This window comes from Notamacropus eugenii, chromosome 2, assembly GCF_028372415.1.
Source record: "Notamacropus eugenii isolate mMacEug1 chromosome 2, mMacEug1.pri_v2, whole genome shotgun sequence".
NCBI classification, from domain to species: domain Eukaryota; kingdom Metazoa; phylum Chordata; class Mammalia; order Diprotodontia; family Macropodidae; genus Notamacropus; species Notamacropus eugenii.
The window spans coordinates 265,980,968-266,005,897 of record NC_092873.1 but is presented as its reverse complement, the minus strand read 5'-3'; the positions used below and the strand labels follow the sequence as shown (position 1 = coordinate 266,005,897).

At 35.1% G+C, this 24,930-nt stretch overlaps 1 protein-coding gene across 2 annotated transcripts in view; it reads left to right on the top strand.

Moving 5' to 3' along the window:
- WDR27 (WD repeat domain 27) overlaps nt 1–24,930 on the top strand; it is a 249,969-nt gene that overhangs the window by 8,098 nt on the left and 216,941 nt on the right. For both annotated transcript variants that reach the window (XM_072643936.1, XM_072643935.1), the window contains exons 5-14: nt 507–620; nt 1,808–1,859; nt 3,049–3,119; nt 6,932–7,052; nt 9,715–9,829; nt 14,688–14,791; nt 15,132–15,199; nt 15,593–15,711; nt 16,208–16,290; nt 24,285–24,363. In XM_072643936.1, coding sequence (XP_072500037.1) covers nt 507–620; nt 1,808–1,859; nt 3,049–3,119; nt 6,932–7,052; nt 9,715–9,829; nt 14,688–14,791; nt 15,132–15,199; nt 15,593–15,711; nt 16,208–16,290; nt 24,285–24,363 — 926 coding nt within the window. The remainder of the gene's footprint in view (nt 1–506; nt 621–1,807; nt 1,860–3,048; nt 3,120–6,931; nt 7,053–9,714; nt 9,830–14,687; nt 14,792–15,131; nt 15,200–15,592; nt 15,712–16,207; nt 16,291–24,284; nt 24,364–24,930) is intronic.

The window sequence follows — 24,930 nt, the reverse complement described above, 5'->3', positions numbered from 1 at the left end:
GTACATAAAATTATTATATCTCACTTTTAGTTACCCACCTGAAAGAAGTCTTTGGAGGTAATGGGGTATGAACCAAATATAATTTGATGGTTTTGTGGGGGTAGGAAAAGTATGGAGACGAGCTTGAGAATGGCAGTGAGGAAAATACCTTGAAAATCTAGAAGACAGCAGGAGAGCAGTTGGCAAAAGTAGTGCGGGAGGAGCTCTGAGGGAAGAGCTGAGGTGACAGGTACTTCATAACTTTCCCAAGGTCAGCCTTGTTAGTAGTTTATCATTACTGGTAATCTATAGCCTATGATCTCTGGTGCTTCTTTCTAGCTCTGATATTGATTCATAGACTCTATTTAAATACTTAAGAATTTGGAGAAGGTAGTTAGATAGCAGTCAAAGTAGAATAAAAATTTTAATGTAAATGTTTCTTCTGGTAGGTATATGATATACAATTAAATATTGAGAATTACAGGAATAAGTTATGCTAATGAAATTTCTCTCTTCAAATATTATAGTTTGAAACTGTTTTAACTGAACTGAATGGTCATGTTGGTCCAGTCACTGCTGTTGAATTTTGTACCTGGCGAACAAATATAATAATATCAGTGTCTGAAGACAGAAGCTTTAAGGTAAGGAAATGACTCATTAAAGTACTTTTTAAATTGATTTTACAGAAAAGAGACTTTCCCCTTCTCTTTAGAAACATGAAATAATAAGAAAAGAAGTTGACTTACTGGATGTGTCAAACTGAACGTATTTAAACAGATCTGATTTCTGTTTAAAGTAGTCTAGTTTGAGTCAAATTCATACTCAGACTGAAGCAGGTTTCTGGCTAAAGTGTCAGGGCTTGAAATGATCCTAAGTACATCCTAATCCAGATTGTTAAGGCTGTCCTTGATTTGAGGGACCTACGGGTAACTGGGTCATTTCTGGAACCTGTTGAGAGTTGGTTTTCTTCATAGTTCATTCACATACTGTCCTGGAAAGTTTAGACTAGACTGAATACATTATCCCATAAGAGCTGCTACAATGTCTCTCCTTTGGGTAGGTACACCACGGGAGTGGAGAATAGTTAGAGTTGATTTGGATTACCTGGGACAACTAATTCAAGAATGAAACCCACTCAGAAGGATGCATTTAGTTCAGAATCTATCTCAAATCAAAGTTCTCGAATTGGTTTCCTTGGTAATATAATAAAAAGTAGCAAGCTGGAGTTAGCATATGTTTACATTTCTCATTTATCATTTGCTATTTAATGCTAGAAATATTTATTCTACTTCAAATTTATATTTATATTCGACTTCAAATATAGTATAGCTCGATTAAACTCATTCACCATTTGGGAAGTTTCTAAACCTTTTCATCTTTTCCTTCTGTTTCCTGCTATTTCTAAATATATTTCTAAATATTTCTAAATATACAAGCTACTGTTTCCTGATGTACCATTCTGCATTCTTTGACATAATTTTAACAAGTGTTTTTATGATTTTACTACTTCTGTCTTGGGTTTTCTTACCATTTTTTTCATTCTTTCTATTTTTATATTTTTTTCCCTTAACACATAGCTCACTGCCTGATACATTGTAGTCATTTGATCAGTATTTGTTGATGAATTCTCTTTATGACTTGTGATTTCTCTACTGGCTAGCAACTGGCTTAAGATATGATATTTGTTGTAAATATTTTTACACAATTTTATTGTATGACAGCTTTCCAAGTTCTGATATTTTCTAATTTATATATGTGTGTATATATATATATATATATATATATATATATATATATATATATATATTTTTTTTTTTTTTCTCTAAAGGTCTGGGATCACTGTACTGGATTATTATTGTACAATTCAGCAGTACTAACAGGTAAACTTGTACATTTCAGTACTTACTATATGATTAAGTTTCTGATTAAAAGTATCAAGAAAAGTAAGCTGGTTTTGAGGGGAAAAATCCTTCTCCATTACTGGGGAAATGACAGTGGAGGGTAGCTAGGGGAAAAGGAAGCTCTTTTTCAATACATATATGAGAGTATTAAATGATAATGACTGTCTTTTCAGCCATTTTTGAGTGGCCAGAATGAAATAACCTAAGTGCTTGCCTGTTCTTATTTGTTACAAGGATGTAGGGTTTTCCCCCCTCAATGGGAGGGAGAAATAGGAGGAGAGAAGGTAAATTTTTGTTCATTAAAAAAATGTTAAAAAGGAAATGAAATAACATATCACTTGATTCAAATGAGTTATTGTTTTGATTTGAGATGGAAGTCAAACAGTAGGTATTGGTTTGCTCAGTCAAATGAAGCAATTTATATAATTTCCTTCCCCATCCATTTCTTTGGTGTATAGGTCAGAATATAGTGTTTGTGAAGGGGAAAATAGGAATTGACTGGAAGTAGGGGCTGGAGCCTGGTTCTGGGGGGCTTTAAATGCCAGAGGGAAAGTTTGTATGTTTTCTTAGAGGCAATAGGGAACCTCAGAAGGTTTTCTAGCAAGGGAGTGACATGGTCCAGAGGAGTGCAGCCTGGTGGGAAATGAAAAGATGGCAGCCTGGGTGCCCTTCTGAAATGGTTCTGGGAGTAGTTCTCCACTCTCCCATTAGAAGGAGGGGACTGCAGGAGCAGAGGGCATTTCCAAGGTGTGGTTTGTATGATAATGCTTTTTAAAATTTTTTTAGAATTAATGAATTCTTTGTATCCCCAATACTTAACAAGATTCAACAAATACTTATTAAGTGTCTGCCCTATATAGAGCTTTTTGCTAAGCAGTAAGGGGTGATATAAAGTTTAGGTAACACAGGGTCACTCAAACATTTCCAGCATTGGCATGCCTACATTGACATGCCATCTTTTCACTTGAGACTTCCCTTATGTCCATGCACTTTAAAAATGAGTAGAATTCATTCCAAGTGTTTTGGAATAACTCTTTTTGTGAGGAAATTTGAATTGCTTGCTTATTCAAACTTATTTAAAAGAAAATAGAGCAAAAACAAGACTGTTAATGCTTTTATCTTGAAAATATATGGCTTCCAATAAAGATAATTATCTTCTTTTGAATAGCCTATCCTCTCCTAAGTTTGTTCATTGATGAAGAAAAGGAACAATTTATTACGGGAAGTGCTGATGGTCAGGTGAGAGAATTATTTAAATGTATTTAAGTATAAACTATTGTTAAGCTTACATATGATTCTCCATTTCCCAACTTTGTGCATTTTTACTGACTTTCTTTATGCGTAGAATTCTCTCTCTTTCCTTATCTCTAGCTCCCAATTTTCCTGGCTCCCTTCAAGTCCCAGCTAAAATCCTACCTTTTACAAGAAGCGTTTTCCTTTCCCCCTTATTGCTAGTGCCATCTCTCCACTGATGATCCCTACTTTATCCTGTTTGTATCTGATTTGTATATAGTTGTTTGCATGTTGTCTGCCCTGTTAGACTATGGGCTCCTTGAAAATAGGAACTTTCCCCGCTCCGCTTCTTTGTATCCCCAATACTTAGCACAATTCCTGCTTAAACACTACTTATTGACTAAATTGAAATTATATATAGAGAAAACCGCATGATACAAATTTTCCCTGTTGAAAAAGGTGCCTAAAAGTGTCCTCTAGGTGATGGTCTTGATCAGACCCCATTGCTCAAGTCTGGTGGAGCCATACTGACCTGATTTCACTTAGATTTGAGATCTAAATTTAGATAAGAAAAGTGAAATCGCATGATAGGGATTTTGAGACTGACTGAAGGAATTCCCTCAGGGAATCTTCAAATGCAGTTAGTAGAGGTGAGTGGTTCATTCAGCTTTGTATTTTGTACTACATTTTTTATTACTTAAATTACCTATCTCCAGTGAATGCAAGTTGGTGACTGGGAGAACAGTATCCGTCTCAGAGCAATAATATCTGATGCCTCTAAAGTTTTTGGGAAAATATGACATGTCTATTTGCAAAGAGAGAATGATATAGGAATGATTTTAGAGACTGGATATTATTGGATTGAGTGAAATAGACCCTTGAGTTTAAACTGATAGAGAGACTATTTTCATAGACCTTTAGTGTTGGAAGGAAGCTACTTAATATGTGTTCCTTTAACAGCTCTCTCCTGCCTCACACCCCACAACTGAAACTTGAGACAGACAAATGACTTGTCATATCACTCAGTTGGTAGGAGTACCAGAACTCCCACCCACATCTTCTGAGCCTAGGCTCCTCTTTTCACTACATTTAAAGAAAGTGTGTCACTTAATAGTAATGACAACAGTGATTACAACAGTAAAAACGATCATCCCCTCAAAGATCATGTCAATATCATAGAGTAGGAGAATGGCAAAGGAAGGGAAGCTGGCCAAGTCTTTATGCCAGTGGAAGCTGTACGTCCCTGAGACTGATAGCTCTGAAAGCCTGGCAGGAACCCAGAAACTCTGGTAAGCTCACGAATTGGGTTAATATCCTGACCAGCGTCCTTCTTCACCTGTTAAAATATGCTTCTGTGTCTATGGCTCTGACCACAAAAGCAGATAAACCCTAAGTGTCCAGGAAATGCACTAAAGACATGAATGATAGCATTATGTGACAGTACTAAATCATAACAGAACTGAAAATGTCACCAGTTACAGACAAGAGATTCTTATCGTGTTTTTGTTCTTTTTTTTTTTGAAGTCAGTTTTCAGACATACACAATATATTACTGACTAATGCAGAACAATCATAAAAGACAAAACAACGCTCCCCCCCCCCTCCCCAAACAACACTTCATCCTGCAGACTAGATTAGATGAAATAAGCTACAAAATTGAAGGATCTAAAGAAGGAGAAGATGAAGATCCCAAAGTCATTAAAAATATTTACCTAGTACAAATTCCAGAAGTGTAACCAGATGTAGTGGCAAATACCTGTGGTCCCTGTGGCTGAGGAGGGTGAAGCTGACAGATCCCTTGCTGGGAATTCTGAGCTGCTAGGGGCTAAGTCAGTTGGATATCTTCATGGTTTGTCATTAATGTGGTTAGTCTCTGGGAATTCACAATCGAATGGAGGAAAACAAGCTCACTGTCTAAGGGGTAAGACAACATGCATTCAATTATGTACAGACAAGATGTATATAGGGTAAATTAGAGGTAATGTCAGGGGAAAGTCACTAGCCATGGGATACCAGGAAAGACCTCTAGTGGAATGGTGGGATTTGAAGGAAGCAGGCATGGGTCAGAGATGAGTAAGGAGAATATACCAGGTGTAGAGACAGTCACTGAAAAGGCAGGGAGCTGGGAGTTGGAGTGTCTGTGAGAGGAACAGCAAGAAGAAAAGAATTGCTGAGTTACAGAGTATGCAGAGGGGAGTAAAGTGCCAGAAGACTGAAAGGCCAGGTCATGAAGGGCTTGAAAAGCTCAACAGTGGTTTTTATATTTGATCTTGGAGGTAAGAGAGAGCCCCAAAAGTTTATTGAGTAGGGGAATGATATGGTTGGAACTGCACTGCAAATACCTGTACAAGCTATTTGTGCACTCTTGGGTTTATTGAATGAAACTGAAAGTAGTTCAACCATGAACGGAGCTTGTGAAACCTGAGAGTTAAGATCCAAGGATATAATAATACTAATACTAATAATACCAATAAAACCCTCCATGGTGATTCAGTTTTATAAAGAAGCATTGATTAACTGGCTCAGCTATGCCTTTTTATTTGTGGAAATGGAGCGATTTATGGTGGTGATTCAGAGCTAGGACATTATCAATAGAAATTACAGAAGGGTTATTCTTATGGAGTCTAGAATTAGTAATCAATGTAGATTATACAAGGAAAGGGTAGAAACTGCAGCATATCACCATAGGCCATAGAAGTATAGCACTTAGATTAGGAATACAATGCATGGTAGCAAATGACCATAGTAATCTAGTGTTTGATAAACCCAAAGATCCAAACTTTTGGGACAAAAATTCACTAGCTGACAGAAATTGCTGAGAAAACTGGAAAGAAGTTTGACAGAAACTAGTTATAGACTAGAATCTTACACTGTATACCGAGATAAGATCAAAATGGGTGTATGATTTAGATATTGAGTGATATCATAGACAATTAGGGGACCGTAGAAAATTTTACCTGTTGGATTTGTGGATAAGGGAATAATTTATGACCATCCAAGAGATAGAGAGGATCACAGGAAGTAAAACAGATAATTTTTATTACATGAAATTAAATAGGTTTTGCATTAATAAAAACAGTGAAGCCAAGATTAGAAGGAAAGCAGGAAATTGGGAAAAATTTTTATAGCAAGTTTCTCTGATGAAGGCTTCATTTCTCAAATATATAGGGAACTAAGCTGAATTTATAAAAATAAGAGCCATTCCCCAATTGATAAATCATTAAAGGATATGAATGGGCTGTTTTCAGAAAAAGAAATCAAAACTCTCAATAGTCACTTGAAAAAACACTCTAAATCACTATTGATTAGAGAAATGCAAATAAAAACAGCTCTGAGGTACAACTGAACACCTATCAGACTGACTAACATGACAGAAAATGAAAATAAAAATGCTGGAGGGAATGTGATTTTACCCACCTATGCAATAGTCCCTAAAATGTTGAATGTAAGGGAGTCATTGCAGGATAACATCTTGTTTCAGGGCGATTTTTATCTGAACCTAATTGAAAAAAAATGAAAATAAGATGATAACAATAATAACCATAACATTGCAATACCTAAAATAAATGTCAAGCAGCCTCACAAGAAACTGAAAAATCTGCTCAGGCTTTGGTTGACATGAAATAAGGAGAGAATCTTAAAATGGAAGCAAGTGTAGAATAAGCATTGAAAGGAAAATTACAATAAATGAAGCAGCATCATATCTCATTAAGTTATTTGGTCTGGAGCTCTTTATCACATTTAGATAGAAAGGTTTTTTTTCCCCCAAATAAATTTGTTTAACATCTTGGGTGCCTGTGAATGTTTTACCTCTTCAGCTTTGGATCTTCAGTTTGATCAGTGAGCATCATTATCGTCGTGTGACCCAGTTTGACCTAAGAAAAAAACAAGAGATTTTCTTCAGTAAAAGAGTCAAATTAGCAAAACATACCCAAACAGGTAACATTTTTAGAATACTTATATGCGTCTTGTCTTTACACATTTATTAGCAAAACTTACTGAGCACTTATCGTGTGCAGAGGTTTGGTACAATGAAAAAACAAGTGGAAGAAGCAATCAATGCCATAGTCAGGACAACCCTAAAAGATACAAAGAAAGGAATGCAGACATATATAAACTGATCCTACACCTACATCCTACACGATTTGTGCTGAAGGTTTAGCTGAGTGATTAGAGTTAGGTAGGCTTAGGCAACAGACAAAGAAAAGATAGAAATTAGGAAAACATTCTAGGGACAGTAGCAAATACAAAGTGCTGAGAACATCTGTATAAAGAAAATGGTGGCTTCAGGAATCTATCTGAGTCTGGCCCTGACAACCTCAGGAAGTGTAAATTTGGGAATTCCTCTTAAGGCCAAGTCTCCTAGTGTGATGGAGGGATCACAAACTCTTCTAAGTTCATTGCTGCTTTATTGGAATTATTATTTTCTTTCCCAACTGAATTAGTTTTTGTTTAAATAGGCAACATTAGCATATTTTACAATAAAATTTCTTCCATGGAAAATCCATCCATTTATTTATATTGTTGGGTTCTTTCTACTTGGAAGATGGCATATCCAAACCTGTGTGGTGTTCTTATAAAATTGCTCTATAGTTGCGCAGCATAAAGTCTGCTAAATAGACAAGATCTCTCAAGCAGGACTTTTCGAGCAGGTCTTATGAGAGAAGAGGAAACTGACAGTGTAGTAAGAGAAGCTAAAATAGAGTGTTGACTTCAAGAACTCTGACAAATTAACACTTTGAAATGAAGATGGCATATTCATCCTTAGCTGTAAGACTTTAATGAAGAATTTTACTCTGTGCAAGTACTGTGGGGAGACCAAAGATCAGTAAGACAGTACTACTTTCCTCTTGTATTACATTAGGGGAGTTGTGATCTATTCAGAAATAACTACAATACAGGGTAATAAGAAGTAAGGCCCATGTATACCTTGAAATGAAGTGTCTTGGGAGTTCAGAGGAGAAATATTTTTTTTATTAGGGTGTCCTAGGAAATTTATCTCTTAAGAAAGATACAGTCTGAGTAATTATTAGGCTCCCTTGACCTCTGATGGGCATACCTAAGAGACTAGGAAGGGCTCAGAAGCTGAAAAGGGCACAGCTGTTATTTTCCTAGTAAGAAAGTCATTGCTACTCATTCCTTTATATTTCTGGGTCTAAGACTTCAAGCAGCTTACAGTACAGCCCAATGTACATAATATTTTAGAGTCACGCATAACATAGAGGAATGTAAACTTGGATGCAAGGAAAGATATACATGTAATCAGAATTCCTAAAGAAGCACCTCTGTGCTACCAAGGGATCTCAATTTCCTTTTTTGTTTTCATTCCTTTCAAAACATAAAGTCTGTTTAATATAGCATACCGGGTCAGCCAAGGAACACTAGTCTAGAGACCCAGGCTTTTCTTCTTTTTGTATGCTATTATCAGGGAACCTTTGTGTGGGAGAGACTGACGCCTTCATTAAGGCAATTAGGAATAGTTTCTCCCCTTCCAAACAGCAGCTCTTCTGCATCTCTAATTGTTGTGTTAGAGGTGAGTGAAGGAGATCATTTGAGTTGGTGGAGAAAGGGATACTGCTTCAAGTATGAAGGATCGACACAGGCCACTCTTCCTAAGAAGAGGGAGATTGGGCTGCCATAGACAGGTGAGACATGATTAGAACATAGACTAAGCTTTGGTTGTGAAAATAAAGGAAGATGTGTGAGTTAATTTTAAAGTAGTAGCAGGATTTAATAAAGAACTGAATGAAGGATAGTGAGTAGTCAAAGATGAACTTAAGGCATATTGTTTAGGAGGAGTTTAAATGTTATTATCCTGCTAAAGAAATTCGTGTGCTTCCCAAAATGTCTAATATAAATCAAGTTTGTGTGATTGCAAACATAATATTTAGAGAAGAAAAACATGACTGAATTGGTTTGACATAGACTATGTTAGTGACCAATCTAATCTGCCATTTGATTTTGGTTTCTGATCAAGACGGAGGCATTCATTTGCGAGAAGCAATATTTTGTTTTACTCTGACCACTTAATCATGGTTTGACAAGAGAAGTCAAAGAATTCAACTCCATTTTTGCTTCAGGGAAGTTGATGTGGGTGAGGAAAATATACAATTCTCCCTTCATCAGTGTTGAAGCCTGCAATTTTAGGATTTCAGCGAATCAGAGTGTGACAGTTTCTTCTATCCCTGAAAGTATAGAACTAGTCATTTTATATAGGTTCAGTTTGAATACAAATAAAGTTTTGGTGACGCTGATTATGTACATTGGTTAATCTTGAAATCACTGATACATTTCCTCTCTCCCCCCAAACCAAAACCCCAACCAAAAAAACAAACCAAACCAAACTGGTCAGCAGAGAAATTATTTATCTTAGCTTTTCCTGATCCTGGAAGTTAGCTAGCCCAAGAGGTGCATACTGTTTTGAACTTTTTAAGAACTTGTATGGGTATCATCTTCTGTTTTTCCAAGAGCTTTGACTCTGAGCTCTTTGTACTTTATATTTTGATATATTAGCTTACCAATCAAAACACTGGAATCTCATTTTATATCATCATTGAAGTTTTGCTAATCTTTGATAATTACTTTTGATTCTATTTTCTAGAGGAGAGAGACCTTTCCTACACAAATGAACTGAAAAAAGAAGATAGGGTAGAAACAAGATTTCCTATATTGACAATTGAACGCTGTACTCAGTCAGTGAATGAAGAATGTGAATTGTAAGTTTGATGTACTTTCCTAATACCATGTAAAGGAAGACATTAAAATCTCATAGAACATCCTCCAAAGCACATTTTTTCAATGGGCAGTTTAGAAAGGGGATGACTAAATAAATTTGAAGCATTTTCCTTTCTGAATAACTATTTATGGTTTTAAGAATGCATTTTTAAAATACAATAGGACTTTTTACAAAGGGTAAAACAAAGCTATAAATCCTTCTACCACTTTTCCTTTTGTTGATTGTGTTTAAATATGAAAAGAGTACTCACTTTGAAAATTTCATATAAAGAAGTCCCTTATTTTAGTGTACTTTTTTTGATGAGCCTTCTGTTTTCAGAAATTGTTTATTATATATAAATATATAAATATTATATATAATTATTATAAATAAATTATATGTTAAATGATAAATATAGATAATATAAAATAATATAACTTATAAATATGATATAGATGATTTAAGTAAAATAAAACATTATAAATAGCCCCATATATTATAAACACACACACACACACACACACACACACACACACACACACATATATATACATATGTATATATATTCCTTATGTGAGTAAATAAAAAAATACTGGAGGGGGAAGCATGATGGGAGGGTATTTGGTAATGGAGGGAGAAACAAATGATTTTGGCATTGGAATACACAACTCCATCTGGACAGAAAGAGAAAACAGATGAAGAATTTGGGAAATAGAACTGCAAGCCTGACATAGAGTCAGGATACAGTAGTAATGAAGTTCTTCATTTTTATAGACATTTATTGGAGTTTCCTCTCTTTCAAAACCAGATAGGCTAGTAACTTTTTGACTTGTCTTAGTGATAATGTCATCTTTCAAAAGGTAGAGAAATAAACAAGCAAAAATTTCATTCTGGTTCTGATTCTCATTAACAAGGAAGGACTGATTATTGAGGCAGAAATGGTGGTAACTATTTTCCTTAGAATTAGTTTGTTTTAAAATTTATTTTTGACTCAAACGCCAGAACTCAAATACAGAATTGAGAAAAGAAACAAAACCATATCATAAACTTAAATACTGGAACTTAAATGCAAGGTAAGAAAGGAAGAAAACACATGTCATGTGCATAGCAGAACATGAGAGGATTCAAAATATGTAACAATAAATTTTCATTTCAAGAAAGCCTGTATGAGACATACTACATGTTGTGTTGAGAGCTGTCCAGCTTTTCTTTGCTTCCTTGTAAGTTTTCTTTTGTTCTCTGCTGTGCACTTTTTTACTTTGTCCTTCTCCTGCCCTCTCCCCAGGCTACAAAGAATATAAATGGATATATTTCTCTATAGCTATAGATATATACATACACTTATACACGCGTACGTACATACATACATATATATATGCTTTCCCAGACAAATTCTACTCCTGTTCTTTGTTTTTATGTTTGTGCATTTCTCTTGTTTCCTATCCCTCCTGCCTCCCCTACTTTACTTCTACCTGCTACCTTGCCCTCCTACTACTTGCCCAACCCCCTCCAAGAATCCCTCCCCTATCCTCCAGTTCCCATTGATCTAAACACCATTCTGTACTGTTCTAATTGTGACACTATCATATTTAAATTGTTTTATTCTTGTTGCTTTTAATATTTTATCCTTGAGCTGTGGGTTTCAGAATTTGATTATAATATTCTTATGAGCTTTCCTCATAGAATCTCTTTTAAATGGTGAATGATGGATTTTTTCTATTTCTACTTTCCCCCTTTAGTGTAATGCTTCAGGACAAATTTCTTTGATTATTTTTTTGTGTTTTTGTATCAAGATTCTTTTTTTTAATGATAGCTTTCAGTTTGTATTTTTGTTTTCTCTTCTTGATCTATTCTTCCAATCTGTTATTTTTCTTGTAAGATGTTTTACTTTCTATTTTTTCATTATCCACATTTTGTTTAATTATTATTTCTTATATACTTTCTCTGGCTTTGCCTTGCCCAACTCTAATTTTAAAGGTGTCATTTTCTTTCTTAAGATTCTGGATTACCCTTTCTAATTGGTTGACCTTCCTTTCAGAATCTTCTTGTTTTTCTTGGATTCTTTTGTTTGTTTGTTTGTTTGTTTGTTTTTCCTTCATCTCTGTCATTAGATGTTTAGTCTTTTTAAAGATCTTCTGTGAATTCTTTTTGGGCAGGTCACCATTTGATATTACTCTTTAGGGTAGAAGGGGTTTCTTTACTTCAATATCTTCCTCTGAAGATGAACCCTGCTTTTCTCTAGTCCCCCAATAGCTTTCTATGGTTGGATTCTTTCTCCTTTGCCTGTGCATTTTTTGTAATTTTTTGTAATTACCTCTAGCCCTGGGGTGTGGGGGTTGGTGCCTCTGGCTCCAGATCTTTAGTTATCCCCTCTAGCCTGGAACCAAAGCCAAACCTCCAACCTCCTGTAAGTGTCTGCAGCCAGGGGCTTTCTGCGTCACTGCTTCTACACTCACTGGGCATGAGTGCCCTCGCCCATTCTTTGCCGCCCATCTAGGTCTGGTGTTCCTAATCACCAGAGATTCCCTCAATCTTCCTGGCTTAGATACCCAACTCCTTTCCCTGTCCTGGTGGTAAAAGTTCCTTGTGACTGGGGCTAAGGCAGTCTCTCAAACCAACTCCACATATTGGGGCTTGTTGTTAAAGGGGACTCTAGCCTGGAGGTGTTTACTCTTCACAGGGTTTGGAACTCCTGGGATTTTTCTTCTCATCTTCTCAAACTGTCCCAGGAAGATCCCTTTTGTACACCTCTTCTTATTTACTTTTACCTGCACTTTGTTAATCCAAAGGTGCTATTTTATCTCGTTTTGTGGGGGAAAATATATACATATACATGCATATATGTATATATGCACATATACACATATGTATATATGTATGTACACACATATGTATGTGTGTGTATATATATGTAATATGCTGGATTTGGGAAAAGAGGATGTCTTCAGAATAGATACTATATATAAAATCCCATGTACTAAAATGATAGGTGAATGACAGTTGCTCAAGAATGAAATTCTGAAGACATGGAGACAAATGGTTCTAGTAAGGAAGAAAAATTACAATTGTCTGAAGAGACCATTATGCATGCACAGGGAACTCACGACTCAATTTAGATTTAAAAAAGAAATATGCAGGAATTAAAAGCAGGGGCACTTAACAGAAGATAAATATAGGTATGAGCATGGCATGGACCTGTAGAAATAGTGCTGGGAATAAAGCCTAGAATGTTCTAAAACTGGAAAGAGAAGCCAAGGACAACAAAAACAAGTTGTTTTTAAAGCTGTATTTAGGAGAAAAAAGAAGGATCAAATAATGGATAGTTCAGTTGCTCTGGGGGATGGGAGCAGGAGAATGAGATAGTGATAACTGACACCAGATAAAAGGCAGAACAACCCCATTCTTATTTTTGCTTCTTGGCAAAGAGAATGCCTTCACACAGGAAATGACAAAAGTGACGAACAGGGAATTGATACCCAGGATAAGTAAGGGGATAGTAAGAGACCACTTGGCTGCCTTTATATTACCTGATCCAGATGAACTATATCAATGGGTATTTAAAAACTGGCACACAAAAATGTGATGGCTGAGTTATGTATCATTTGAAAGATCATGGAAAATTGAAAAATTGGAAGCATGGAAAATCATGGAAAACTAGATAGGAGAAAGTAAAATGTTGTAGAGTATTGAATTTCAAGAAAGGGAAGGTGACAGAAACTGTAAACTATAGGAAATTGAGTTTATCTTTGACTCCTGAGAAAATTCTAGAATAGATCATTTACAGAGATGAATATCTAGAGAAGGATGCAGTGATAACAGAGTCAGCCTCACTTCATTTAACAACAGCCCATGCTAGAGTAATCTTACCTCTTCTTTGGACAAGATGATTAAATTAGTAAATGAGAGGAACGTTGTGGGTATGCTTTAACTTAGAGTTTACCAAAGCTTTTGGTAAAGTAATTCACATTCTTTATGTGGAGAAGATGGAGAGATAGGGTTTGAATAGGGGTGGGGGAACCTGTGTCTTTGAGGCCTGTGTCATGAGACCCTCAAGGTCCTTAAGTGCAACCCTTTGACTGAATCCAAATTTCACAGATTCGGTCAAAGGCCACACTTATTTGTTCTGTGAAGTCTGGATTCAATCAAAGGGCTGCACTTGAGGACATGGAGGGTCACATGTGGCCTCCAAGACCTAGGTTCCCCATCCCTGGTTTGGGAAGTATTACAATTAGTTGGATTCAACACTGGTTAGCAGGACAGACTCATTAGTTGTTAGTGGTCCAATGTCAACATCGCTAGAGGTTCCCGGTAGAAAACCCCAGGTATTTTTAGTTGACTGTGCTACTGCTTTTGATTTTTACTTGCTACCACGTTGTAATAGTAAGATGACAATGTTTGCTCTTTTGCTTTGGAACCATATAGACTAGTACCTTTTTTTAAACTTTAGGGGAAAAAATCCCTTTAATAATGTGATGTAATTGTCTAGGGACCAGACAGTGGGCCTTCCTGAGTTGCCTCTCTTCATCTATTGCCTAGTGTATAAACAAGAAATACAAAGCAGTTTTAATAGCAAAATATAATTAGAAAGGCAAATCTGCTGAAGAAAATGGTTGAGTTAATTCCAAAAACAAATATAAATGACTTTGAGATTATTTGTGATTTTTATTATTACCAACACCACTGCTTCTCTACATTAGCTGCTTATAGAGTTGACTATAATATTGTAGTTTGAACAGAAAAGAAATAAATAATCATGGTTTAAGGGGGAAATATACGAATATAGGAGGTTTTTAAGTCTCTTGAACATTATGCTACAAAATCTACAGGTTCTGTTTTTTAAAATTTTACTTTGAAATTAGTTTTCCTGCTGCCAACATCAGATGCTTGTGGATAGGAAGCTCTACTGGTTTATTCATAATTAACTTGGACAACTTGGAATTAGAATCTGCTTTACATTTTAAAGGTAAGTTCATAAAAGATCCTATAAATTTGCTTGATAATTTGAATACTTTTCTTTGATCTGTTATAAGTAGAAGGTGTATATATATATATGTGCATATATATGCATATATATTTACAGAAAATATGCTTCTATATTATAATTTGCCTTATGAAGCATGCTAACAAATACAATCTGAAATTAAAATCTCTGCTCTATTCAACTTATTATAAATATAACTTATTATGCTATATTATAAATATAACATATTATAAATATAACTTATTTATTCTATATTCATCTTTAAAATATCAAAAAAATTCCTCCATTGTTTGTAAATTTCACTTTTTTTTTTCTAATTAAGATTTCAGTAACCTCAGCATTAAAGTTGCTGGATCATGTGCAATAATGAACAAAACTGTTGATCATAAGGTGAGTGAAGAAGCATTTAATGGCATTACTACAAATATTTTAATAGCTTACTTTGTCAATTACTTTTAATTTGAACTTTTAAAAAGAAGATATAATTGTCTGACAGTTTAAAGGTTGAATAATATAGTTACTTGCTAGTTATTATGTAAAAATTAACTTGTAAATTGTGTGTGATGTTGCGCCGGTCACTTAATCCTCTTCTACTCAGTTTCCTTAACTGAAAAATGGAAGGGTTAGACTAGATAATTTGTAATGGCAATTTGGTACTTCCTGAATGTTTGCTGAGTTGAATTGAGTGACTCTTTGTTGTCATGATTATGGTAAAAGTATGTATGTATCACTACACTTTGTGTTTGTCAGTGTCGCTATGATTTCCTGATTCTGCCCCTCCAGGTTTTCTGTTTGCTGACCTCTATGTTTGGAAATCAAATTGCTGTGTTGGAAGTTAATCTTCTTGCCTTCATGCTCTCACAGCGTCATGACGTGAGAGAGACTCTTTCAGTTATTGCCAGGTACTTTCCATGCAATACACACTCAGTGGATGTTTCTCAAGAGACTTTTAAATTCTTTGTTTCTCATAAGAGATGCAAGTGAACTCTATCAACTGTGACATTTTGCAATGTTAGTGCAGCGATGAATTCTGATCTGGAGCACTGAATTGTTTTGTAGATTCCTAAACTACACAATTTAATTTAAAATAATGTAGGTATGCTTGTATGTGTGTGCAAATATGTATGTGTACATATGTGTGGACACATGGATATATTTCAGAGAAGAATAATAATTCTTATTGAAAATATATAATAAACATGACTTGGGAATATCAGACTTATCCCATAAGAGGCCAGTCTTATCCCATTTTAAAAATCATAACAGCTATAAGAACTCGTCATTTGTAACTATCCTGAATGATTTGTATGTAGTAGGTACTCAATATTTGTTTATTTAAATTTATCTTTGTCATATTAGTGACTACTTTTGTATTTCATGTTTAAAATTTATTTTTAGCTCCTGTCTCCTGTCAACCTCTCCTCTGTATGTTACAACTTTTAAGAAGAAAAATACTAATTTGGCTAGTCAAAAGAAATCTGGTTAGTATAAATACTTCTTGATTCTCTGGAATGGAAAATTTATGCTCCAATGGTTCTTATAGAATTAAAATGTTAAATCAGATTATTCTCTTAATTTAAAAAGATATATATTCATATATGTATATATTTAATATGCTAGATTTCTTTGCTGAAAAATTTCATATTTTCTTTTTAATGTCTCATTGTGTTTTTATTTATTATGTTAAATATTACTCAGTTGTATTTTAATCTGGTTCCACCCCTATTTGGGAATTTTGCAGCCACTAGGGTTTTTAAAAACAAATCAATACAAATGTCGTATTTCAAAAGAGAAGATTAAATCTTTTATTCATTATTTACCTTTTTTTAAAAACACTGGAAAGATCTATGATTTTTTAAGGAATGAATACTCCTGCAATCAGAACAGATCACAGTTCCACATCTTTCCTCACCCTTGGTGATTCTTGCTCATTTCCCTATAAATCTATCACAGAGGATCTATCTAGTGGAAACTTTTTTTTTCTTTATTATCATAATGGTACCATTGTAAGACTTAGGTCATTCATTCGATGAACACACACTTATTAGCCACCTTCTACATGTAATACATTGTAGTCAGTTCTGGGGATTTAGAGAGGAAATAAAAAAGTAGTCTGTCTCAAAAGCACCTTTCTTGTTCCTGGGTGGATGGGAGATATACCATTTATGTAGATTAACAGGTAGAAAATAACTTGGAGAGAACATTAGCATCTATGAGACTTCTAGTAGAAGCTGCCAGTTGAGTTGAGTTTTGAAGAAAACTATAGCTATTACAAAATGGTATCCTCTTTTTTGCTACTTAATCATTGTCCTAGATCATTGTTCACATATAGCTCTTCTTTAAAGTACTCAAATTGATGGCTTAATTTGACAGGTGCTTATCTAGCTGTTGACCATAATTTTGGTACTACATGCATATCATTTTTTCATTTTAAAATATTTTAAAAGTAACAAGAATTTATCATCTCTCCTTCACATACTGTGCATTCCTCTTCTTCCCTAGCCCCCATTCCTGAAATAAAAAAGAATATAACAAAACAAATTCTCACTTTGGTCATGTCAAAAAACATATGTATCATTCTGCATGTTTAGTCCCTTAACCTCTCTGTCAATAGGTAGGTATTCTTTTTTTGGCAATTATTCTGGTTCTGCTCTCTTTACTCTGTGTCACTTCATACAAATCCCACCAGGTTTCTCTACAGTTATCCATTTTATTATTTTTATAGCATGATAGTATTCCATTACATTTACCATACTTTGTTTAGTCATTAACCAATAGATGGATTGTCACTGCAAAAATTGCTGCTGTAAATAATTTTGTACATATGAATTCTTTTCTTTCTCATTAATCTCTTTGGAGTATGGGCCTTGTGTTGATATTAGTGGGTCAGAAGGTAACCATTTATTAACTTTTGCAGCAGAGATTCAAAATACTTTCCTGAATGGCTGGACAAATTCACAGCTCTACCAACAGAACAATAGAGTACCTTTTCCTGAAGGCTTTCCCATCATTTTCCTTTTTCCTTTTTTGTTATCTTTGATAATCTGATTCCTTTGAATAGTGAGTTCATAACCCAGTAGCTTGGCACTTTGTGTATATCATATATCACAGTAGCTTGGGTCTTTGGGTTGACTGAACACTATCTTTTCAGTTATTTCAGGCTTGTCCAACTCTTCATGACCCCATTTGGGGTGCTCTTGGCAAAGATACTGGAGTGGTTTGCCATATTTCCTTCTCTGGCTCATTTTGTAGATGAAGAAACTGAGGCAAACAATGTTAAGGATTATGTAATTTGCCCAGGGTCATATAGCTAGGAAATGTCTGAGGCCAGATTTGACCTTAGGAAGATGAGTTTTCCTGACTTTAGACCAGAACTTTATCCACTGTACCACCTGACTGTCAGAACACTATGCTACCTTGTTCATTTCCTTCTGATTGTTGTATACCTAATCCATTCCATTAATCAATCTATTTCCAATAATGCCTTTTTCAAATGCAATTGGTTTATTGGTCACACATGAATTCTTCAGAGGCTTTGAGAGTAGCTCTATTCTTTCTTAAAAAGCACATTTATATATTCCTCTTCTCTACTTATAATTCCATTCCCCATCCAACTGAAGCTCTAAAATTCCTTCTGAGAAAGAAAAAAATGTCATGGAAGCTTTATCCAGTCCTTTGATCTAGTTACTTATTTATTCAAAAATTCACCATATAATTATTAAATATCTATTACATGAATGGCACTATTCTAGGAATTGGGGACATAGATATAAAAATGAAACAGACTTCAAGGCCCAGACTTCAAGATACTCTTTCTGTCTTACATTCCACTTAATTCAAAATGAGTGGTGTTCTCAGCGTGCTGCTGCCCTTTAGCTCTAGATACTTGGGAACTCTCAAAATGAGAACTAATGATTGTCTCATGATCTGGGTAGGATATTGACCAAACAAGTGTATGGGTGCTGGTTTTACTTCAGTGCTGATAGGGAGCCAGGTAAGCTTTTATCTACTACCAGGAGAAGCAGCTCACTTTAGGGCCATATTGAGAACAGATATTCTAATTTCATCTGAAAAGTTCTCTGGAGAGACCACATTTCATTTTTCCTATGAAATCTTGTGTTATCCTGATTATATTTCCACAATACTTGAATTGTTTCTCTCGGGCTGCTTGCAATATTTTCTTCTTGACTTGGGAACTCTGGAATTCGTCTGCAATATTCCTAGGAGTTTTTTTTTTTTTGGATCTCTTGCAGGAGGTGATTGCTGGATTCTTTTAATATTTATTTTACCCTCTGTTTCTAGAATATCAGGGCAGTTTTCCTTGATAATTTCATGAAAGATGATTCCTAGACTTTTTTCATCATGGCTTTCAGGCAGCCAAATAATTTTAAAATTGTCTCTCCTGGATGTATTTTCCAGGTCAGTTGTTTTTCCAATGAGATATTTCACATTGTCTTTTGTTTTTTCATTCTTTTGGTTTTGTTTTGTAATTTCTTGGTTTCTCATAAAATCATTAGCTTCCATCTGCCCCATTCTAATTTTTAAAGAACTATTTTCTTCAGTGAGTTTTTGAACCTCCTTTTCCATTTGGCTAATTCTGCTTTTGAAAGCATTCTTCTCCTCATTGGCTTTTTGGGCTTCTTTTGACATTTGAGTCAGTCTGTTTTTAAAGGTGTTATTTTCTTCAGCATCTTTTTGGGTCTCTTTAGCAAGCTGTTGACTTGCTTTTAATGATTTTCTTGCATTGCTCTCATTTTTCTTCCCAATTTTTCCTCCACTTCTCTTACTTGACTTTCAAAATTGTTTTTGAGCTCTTCCATGTCCTGAGACCATTGCATATTTATTTTGGAGGTTTTGGATGTGGAAGCCTTGACTTTTATGTCTTCCTCTGATAGTATGCATTATTCTTCCTCATCTGAAAAGATGGAAGAAAATACCTGGTCACCAAGAAAGTAACCTTCTAAAGTTTTATTTTTCTCCATTTTTTGGGGGGCATTTTCCCAGCCAGTTACTTGACTTTTGAACCTTTTGTCAAGAGTAGGGTATACTCTGGGGTCCTGTAAATTCTCAGTTCCTCCAAGGTGGCACAATCAAAGGAGAGGAGTTTACTCCTCTTTTGACCTGGACTCTGGTCTAGGAGCTACCAAAATTTGTCTGCCCAGGATCTGCAAGTAGAATTCCCTTTCCAGAGCCTCCACCAGCTCCACCAGCCAGCACTCTTCCTCACCTCAGGGCTGCCACTCAGGGCTGAGACCCAGATCAGCAGCTCAATTTCCCCAAGGACTTTAGGCCAAGGGCTCCAAAATGGATGCTGCTGCTGCTGCTGCCTGGGGCTGGGGCTAGGAGAGGGCCCTGCTCCCTTCACACCCAGGTGAAAAAGCTTTCTCACTGACCTTTGAAGCTGTCTTTGGTATTTGTGGGTTGAGAAATCTGGGAACTGCAGCTGCTACCCATGATTCCACTCCCTGAAGCCTGCTCCAGTCCTGTCTGTGTAGTGGGGCCAAGGCTGGGCTATGCTCTGTTCTGAGCCTGGTGCAACAGACCTTTCCTGTTGGCCTTCCAGGCTGTCTTGGGTTGGAAATCTCTTTCACTCTATCGTTTTTCAGCTTTTGCTGCTCTAGAATTTGTTTAGACTCATTTTTACAGGTATTTTATAGTCTATGCAGGGAGAGCTACAGCAGGGCCATACTTATCCTCTGCCATCTTGACTCAGCACCCCTCCCCCCTCTTCAGATTTATAAATTTATAGGAGGCAGCAACATGGATGATGAATTTACAAAGAAACCCAAGAAAGGATAATTTTCTATATTTAGGAAGAGAAACACTATAGAATAATGTCACAAGAAATCCAGGGAGAAGAGCAATTTCAGAAGGTAGTGATCAATAATGACAAGTTCTGCAGAGAGTTTAAGAAGCACGAGAAATGAGAAAAGCCCATTAGATTATTAAATCCAAGAAGTTGTTAGTGACCTCAGATAGAGGAGTTTCTTTCTAGTCGTGGTAATGGAAACCAGATTGTCAAGTGTGGGTGAAAGGTGAGAAGGTGGAATTAATGAGTGAGTATAGATAGATTGTCCCAGAAGTCTGGTGGTGAAAAAGGAGAGATATAAAATGATAGGTTAAGAGGATTGTACAGTCAATGAAGGTTCTTTTTTAAGATAAAGGTTTAGTGAGATGTAACCACATTTGTAGGTAGTAGTGAAAGGCTGACAGAGAGAGGTATGATCAAATAGGCAAGATTTTGGTTGAGCTTGGAAGGAATGGGATCAAGGCACAAGTAGAGATGCTAGTATTGGTAAGAAGGGCCATTTGTCCTCTGAGATTGAAACAAAGGAGAGGATGGGAGATGGTGGTGATGTTGAGATGATTTAAAATGTGGAATTGAGGATAATAAGGAAGTCTCAATGAATGGCTTCAGTTTTTTCAATGGAGTATGAAGGGAGGTCTTTTCTTTGCTGGAAGGGAAAGGTGGTATAGGCAACTTGAGAACAGAAGAAAAAGTTTGGACAAGCAACTGTGGGCAGTTTGACTAAGAATCAATCAAGAAAGAATAAAAATATTGAAAGCAGAAATGAATGCCTAGTTCAGATTGGATGATATGAATTTCTAGTGCACTTAATCTGCAAAGTTAAGTGATTTCCTCCAGTGGTGTTAACCAGTTCATGGATGAGGAAAGGAAGAAGGTAATAGGATTAATCTAGTGTTGGTTGGAAAGGGATAAGCCATGACTGATCAAAGAGACAAAAGACAAAGTTAAAGGACAACATAAACTTAAGCTGGCTAATTAAAGTTTGAAGATTGTGAAGAGAGGCGAGTGAGGCTAGAAGAAGAGTGATAACTTTGGAAAGCAAGGAGTTGTGGAGTGAATGGAATTTTCAGTGAGTACAGAGAATAGGTTTTGGAAGGATAAAGTTCAAGGAGAGCTGCCTTTTACCTCTTTTATTATTTTTATTAATTATTATTTTTAATTCAAAATCTTATTTGGTCTTATTTTATTAAGATGGACAATTCTTGTTTAATTTCTTTGAATGTGCCATTAATCCTTACGAGGATATCTTAAGATATCTTTCCTATTTTCTTTTCTAAAATTGCCATTGTTTTTAGTACTTTAGCTAATTCAATTTCTCTAGAGCATTTAAAAATTATATCTGCATTTTTGTAGTTTTGTGCATATTAAATTTAGGTTAATTTCCATTTTCCATCTTCGTGTGTGTATGTGTATGTGTGTGTGTGTTTAGCTGTTTCTCTTTTCTTTTGTGTTTTGCTCTTATATTTCCCAACTCCCACTGCCATGTTGTTTTTAGTGGCCTGTGTGAAGAACCTGACTCACTTTAATTTTTTTATTTTTAATATAATAGGTTAGATTTGTCCCCAGTTTATCTCATAACCCATTATTCTCCTGCTATATGGCTGTGAATCACGGAACACCGTCAATCACAATCTGAGAGGAATGAAATTTGCAGGTGACCCAAATTGCTATGGGAAAAAATGCATGGTGTTTCCTTAGTAGGCCACAGCCAGTGTTGACGTCCATGTAAAAAGTAGCATAAAGAAGCAGCATCATTCAGCATGTGTAACAGCACAGAATGTGGAAGTGGCCATGAAGGAGATAGTCTGAGCCCTGCCTTGGTGTCCTTGAGATATGGATAGGGCTAAAGAATGGCTTTCAGTGCAATTCCAGGATTCATGGAAAGACACAGGCAAAAAATTGCATAATATTAAAACATATGGAGGAGTTTGGATCTGTACTGGTAGAAAGAATAACTATAGTAATAAAATCATTGATTCATTAAGGCATGAGAAATACTTTATTTTTGTCAACTAGATAAGAAAAAGTTGTATAAGTCATATGGTAAATAAGATTTGGAGTTATTTGAGTAACAAGTAGGTGAATGATACTTTGCCAGAACATTAGATTGGGTCTCAATGAACAAAGATTGATTATTAATAAGCATTAATTATATGTTTTGTCAGTTATGAGACATCAAATTATGATCCTGATATTTTGTTCTAGCATTGTGAAAGGTTTAGTTTTCCTAATAAACCATAATGGATCATTTTTTTTATGGTTGGTTTCTCTAGCTTAGACAGTATATACATGCAAATATGTAAATACATATGCAAATCTATGATAATATTTACTACATTAGATCTTTAGCTGTTATTGTTTGGAGTTTGTGATATCTTTACTTTTTCATCTGTATGTGGTATTTAGATTGCAACTTAGAGATGGAAACATTTCAATTTTTCCCCATATGGGACATCTCATTTAGTAAATAGTATATTATGCTGTGTACTGCATTTTCACATAAATTACAGTGTTTATGTGCCTTAGAAAAAATGCTTGTATAAGACTATTCATGTAAATACTGAATTTTATTACAGAGATAGTAGTCTCTCTGTAGTCAAAAACTAGTGGTTAAATTTCCAAGGATTGACTCTTATGATTGTTAAAATATGTATTGGTAAGGACTTTTTTGTTTTGAAAAAGTTCATATGGAAAACAAAGGAATGTGCCCAACTTAGTCATGCCAGGAACCACAAAAATTATATCCCTATCTTTTCAAAAACACTTGAAGGCAATATGAATGAAAAAATCTAACCAATAAAAGAATGAAAATATAATGTATTTTATTGCTGAAATTGATTATGCAAAGATTTTTATCATAGTATTGCTTTTAATTAACTTCCATACATTAACTTCATAAGTGTTCATGTGATAGTAAAGGCATTCTTGGCTTTGTTATTATAAAAGTAACTTTATTTTTTAAAATTTTTATTGAAAACCATTGCTTTTATACCATACACATTTCCTGATAATTCTCCTTCCTCTGAAACATTTTCCTCACTAATCCTCTCAACCAGTTTAATCTCCTCCCCAAAATTAAACAAAACAAACAAAAAAAGTGGATCTATTTGAGAGAAATTGGCTTTTTTTTCTGTAGATTATTCATATCTTTTGACCAATTATTTATTGGATGATGAGCCTTGGTCTCATATATTTGTGTCAATTCCCTATAAAATCTTATTTTGTTGTTGAGTTGTTTCAGTTATGTCCAGCTCCTCTTGACCTCATTTGGTGTTTTCTTGGCAAAGATACTGGAGTGGTTTGCTATTTCCTTTTCCCATTAATTTTATAGATGAGGAAATTGAGGTAAACAGGGTTAAGAGACTTGTCCAGGGTCACACAGCTAGTAAGAGTCTGAGGCCACATTTGAACTCAGGTCTTCCTGATTCCAGACTTGGCACTCTATCTACTGCACCACATAGCTGCGCATATATTCTGAATATCATACTGTTATCAGACATAGAGATAGCTATAGGCACTGAACTTTTGATTTCATCAGAGATATTTGGCTCAAAGATTTCCCCCTCTTGACAATTTTTAAAAATTCTAACTGCACTGCATCATTTTCATAATGATATTATAATATTCTAAACACTTGAGTGATCCTTTTCAATTATTTTAATATAGCTGTGAAGAGTACCATAAAAGACCAACCACTGGTTTTCCACAATAAAGTTATATCATCTGGTTATGCATCTGCACCACCGTAAGTAGGAATTCACTGAAATATTAAATCTTTTAAAATGATTAGAAAGACAATGTGAAGTAATAAAGAGAGGTGTTGACCTGGGTTTGTATTTTGTCAGTGACACTTATTACTTGTGTTACAATAGACATGAAACTGTCTTGAGTAAATTCAATAAAGGTAGACTGAGGTATGGACTCTAAGCAAAATCAGTTTATTAACAGTGTTGCATATAACTGTTGACAAAGTGGGTCAGACTGGTAACCTCAGTAAAGCCAGTGACCCCAAAGAGAAGGAAGGGACTCTTTTTATTGACACACAACAAGGAAGAGGTCTTGGCAGGTGCAATACATTATGAATGGCTATACTTTTAAATGTAGAATATACAAATGCAAAATAATTTAAAATACTCTATAAGATTAAAATAAATATTTTTATCTCATTTTGTATTTTAGTTGTATTTTTGAGCTGCTAGGTAAAGTGAATATCTGCATATTGAATCATTTTATCATTAACATATTAATATTCAAAGGTATGCTCACAAAAAAAAGTTTTGACTTTAAAATGATAGCTAAAATTTACATTTAG